The sequence below is a fragment of the Pinus tabuliformis genome, chromosome 8 (genome assembly GCF_031772625.1).
Source record: "Pinus tabuliformis cultivar Carrire ecotype Pingquan chromosome 8, CPIR1, whole genome shotgun sequence".
Taxonomy (NCBI): domain Eukaryota; kingdom Viridiplantae; phylum Streptophyta; class Pinopsida; order Pinales; family Pinaceae; genus Pinus; species Pinus tabuliformis.
This window is the reverse complement of record NC_142294.1, coordinates 284371287-284375523: the sequence shown is the minus strand read 5'-3', so window position 1 is coordinate 284375523 and position 4237 is coordinate 284371287. Positions and strand designations below refer to the sequence as shown.

The 4237-nt window shown below is 39.2% G+C and overlaps 1 protein-coding gene across 1 annotated transcript; it reads left to right on the top strand.

Moving 5' to 3' along the window:
* The first annotated feature begins 2886 nt into the window (after positions 1-2886).
* Positions 2887-4237, top strand: LOC149235229 (RING-H2 finger protein ATL80-like). Its single transcript, XM_089461316.1, has one exon. The coding sequence runs from the start codon at positions 3204-3206 to the stop codon at positions 3921-3923; it is 720 nt and encodes a 239-aa protein (XP_089317442.1). The 5' UTR covers positions 2887-3203; the 3' UTR covers positions 3924-4237.

Below are 4237 nucleotides of genomic sequence, written 5' to 3'. Positions count from 1 at the left end.
CAGCTATGTACTCTTCTTCTATTGTAGAGAGAGCTACTATTCTTTGTAGCCTTGACACCCAAGATACTGCCACACTTGCAAATGTATACAAATAACCTGTAGTGGAGTTTTTGGTGTCCATATCTCTAGCCATGTCTGCATATGTAAATACTTCAAGAATAGTATCATTATGACCAAAACATAAACAATAATGACTAGTACCCTTGAGATATCTCATAACCCATTTTACTGCTTCCCAATGTTGTTTGCCTGGATTGGTAAGGAACCTGCTCACTACTCCCACTGAATATGCAATGTCTGGTCGTGTGCATACCATGGCATACATCAAGCTGCCAACCACTGAAGCATAACGAATCCTACTCATCTCTTCCTTCTCCTTGTCATCACTAGGACATAATTCAGTATTCAACTTGAAATGGGTTGTAAGGGGTGTACCAATTGGCTTGGCATCCTTCATATTAAACCTGTCAAGCACCTTCTTGATATATATTTTCTTATGACAGTCATAACCTTTTTTTGTTTGTCACCCATAATCCTCATGCCCAATATTTGTTGTGCTAGTACTAAATCCTTCATTGCAAATTTACTGCCCAAATATTTCTTCAACCTATTGATCTTATTCTTATCATGCCCAACAATCAACATGTCACCCACATATAACAATAATATGATATACTTTCCTTGATCATACCTCTTGACATAGACACAATGGTCAGCCTCCAACCTCTAAAAACCATGTTCCAACATGAATGAATCAATTTGCTTGTACCATTGTCGAGGTGCCTGTTTCAACCCATACAAACTCTTCTTAAACTAGCAAACAAGGTCTTCTTTGCCTTTTTCTATGAAGCCTTCTGGCTGCTCCATATAAATTTCTTCCTCCAATTCACCATGAAGGAAAGTAGTTTTTACATCTAACTGTTCACATTCTAAGTCTAAAGCAGCAACAAGACCAAGAATGACTCTAATGGATGGCATTTTAACATGTGAGAAAATTTCAGTGAAGTCAACCCTTCTTTTTGGGCAAATCCTTTCACTGCCATCCTTGCTTTATATCTCTCGTTTTTGTCATGTTCATGCTTAATCCTGTAAACCCATTTGTTTTGTAGAGCCTTTCTTCCTTTTGGGAGGTTTACCAACTCCCAAGTTTTATTGAACAACAAAGAGTTCATTTCTTCTTCCATTGCTTTCTTCCATTCTTTACTGTGCTCAACTTTACAAGCTTCTTGAAAACAATTAGGCTCACCTTCATCAGTCAACAAAATATAGTTTGAAGGAGGATACCTTTGTGAAGGCTTATGAGGCCTAGAAGATCTACGAACCAACTATGGTGGTGCATTATCAGGTTGAGTCTTATGTAAAGGTTCTGTTGACGGTGTTGGATCCGCTAATATGTCAGGGGATATCCCCGGTAAAAAGTCCCAACTAGACCTCAGACCGTTTGGCGTAGGAGTCCCAACATCGGGTCATACGGTATAGCCTTGACCGCAGTTGCGCGAAGAGGCAAGCATGATGTCCTTGTTGGTAGCAAGGGTGTGACTAGGGCAGCAAGCGAAGGAAGGTGCATGAAGGGTTCTAACACATGGAAGGTGGAATAAGTGTGCCCCTTGGAAACCTGTGGAAACACACGGATTGGAAGGGAACACATGAGCAAAGATACATCACCAACTGGAAGGCAAGGAAACCAACAATCCAAAATGATGGTTAAACCAACATCACTTCTCAATAAGATTCATACATACATATATAGAAAAGTCCATACATACATGTGTAAGCAAACATATACATATATTATTAGTGTAACCAAGACTGCTGAAATACAATAACAACATATGCATGAAACGTGTTGCCTCTTTTATATTAAGAAAATGAAAGTTCCAATCATACATGCAACCATGACCAACCACTAGTTCCAACAGCAGAACGTTACAATCACTACCACTTGCTCCTCCAAAGAGATATACTAGCTCTACACTGTGAATTATGATTATTGAAATTTGAGAAATTAGATAGAAAATCCACAAATAAAAATTTATAAAACTATTGCATTAATTATAATATAGAAAAAATATGAAACTAATGGACTCAACATATTTAGTGATTTCCCGTAACATAAAGAAGAAAACCTAATAAATGTAATGCTTCCACAACAAATTGGTAAGAGCTTTTTCTATGTTTTTTTTTGTTACCGCAAGAGCTTTCCTTGGATATTTTTAATGAGATTAGAGAGACTCTATTTTTGGCACATAATCATTTCATTAAATTTAAGATAAAATTTAGAAAAGGGTCAACGAATTATACAAAATTGATAACCCTAAAGCTAATATTATTGTTGGCAAATGAAAAAGAAATTAATATGTTATATGTATGGGATAAATTTTCATGAATAAAGCATGAACAAACATATTAATGTGTTTTAGGAGAAAAATATAAAAACTCATAATTTATCCAAAGTTGAACTTTTGATGAAGCATGGTACTTGGATGATGAGGAATAGGAACAATTTGGATTATTATCCTCCTCTCCAATAAAGTATTAGTAAAGTAATAATTAGAGCAAAAAGTGTTCGCTCTTTCTTTTGCCTAATCGAGGTTGGGATATTTTTTTGACGAAGTTGGGATATTTTTTTGACGAGAGATAAGTGGAGACTGGAGTTCTTCATCGATATACTAAATCCGATATGGCTGAGATAAAATAATTTTATATCTGGATTTTCATATATAAAATATGATTTAATAACTCTTTTAAAAAACAAAGGCTAAAACCGCCGGAATATTACAGAACTCCAATCACATCACAGCAGCCGCCTTCAATAACTTTTGAATGTCCAATGACCTTGCATCGCTCGCACCATATAATTAATATCCACCTTTTTAAGAAAGTGGGGGCTTGAACAGCCTCTCAGTTTCGCTTTTGGGTTTCTGTGGGCGCCTCGGTCCGGTCTTTACCTGCACCCAGAATACTCCGCTTTATGGGTTTATGTACCATTTACAAATACTCCGCTCTATTGGGTGATAAGCACTGAAGCTTCCTCAATTTTCCACGCTTTGCATTTCTCCAAGCTTTCTGATTTGCAGTCCCCAATTGTCATATTCTTGGATTGGCAGTCCCCATGTTGAATTACTGAAAATTTTATAGTTTCTGAAGCCATTGTGCCTGACCCCCTTCGAGGTTCGTTGTGATTGGAACACGTTTCCAGAAAAATGCAGAGTATGTCTTCATTTTCATTGTGTGATCAGGGCAGGAAATTGTTGCAAGATAGCGAGGAATTGCATTCATCGGCTGCTCCTCCTATGACGGAGGTAACTCCTGACTTTGCTAATGCGACATTCGGCCCAAGCTTAGTCGGCGTTCTTGCGGCCGCGGCCTTGTTCCTCTCAATACTATGCCTTTTAGGGTTCAATGCCCTGCTCCGCTGCAGACGGCTCTACAGGCGATGGCCAGTGGTGTCGGAGCTATCACCCAATATGGATGTCCAAAGAACTCAATCTGGCATCGAGAAAAAGGATTTAGAAGCACTTTCAGCCACGCTTTATTGCAAAGTCCACTCCCTCAGAGCCGTGGATTGCCCCATTTGCCTGGCGGAATTCATGGAAGGAGAAAAGGTGAGAGTATTACCAGAATGCTGTCACTGTTTCCACGCAGATTGCATAGACGCATGGCTGCTTTCCAATGCTTCTTGTCCTTCATGTCGACACTCTGTCCTTTGTGCATTGTCGAAGAAACCGTCAGGGTTCTCCCAGCCAGAGGAAAGCGCCCGAATGGATGTTACCGAAAGAAACGAGAGTGTTGCAGCAAATGATGTTCAGTCTTTCCAAGTTTCTGCGGACGACTCGACAATTGCAGCTTCTTCATCTCTGGCTTCCGTCAAATATGCAAGTGACTTGGAATCTGGTAACGCGGTTGAGACTGGGAAAGCATGATTCGCAAAATTGGCTAGTCTTGGAAGGGCATAATGCGCGAATCGATGTGGGCATCTATGAGAGTGTGCAGTGTGGCAGCTACGGACAGCGGGCAGCACGGTTGCAATCTGCTAAATTGTATGTATATATTGGGCTAGTTCAGAGCTCGAGGAATATCTGTGTATATATATCATTGTTGCCAAACTTATATGTAACATTTCAAATCGATTTCACTGTAACATGTCACATTGATTTCAAGATTGTTAGTTGAAACCATGTTCAACCGACCCAAAATAATAGCTACTAAATAGCTGCAATCGAGGATGACATTAGAA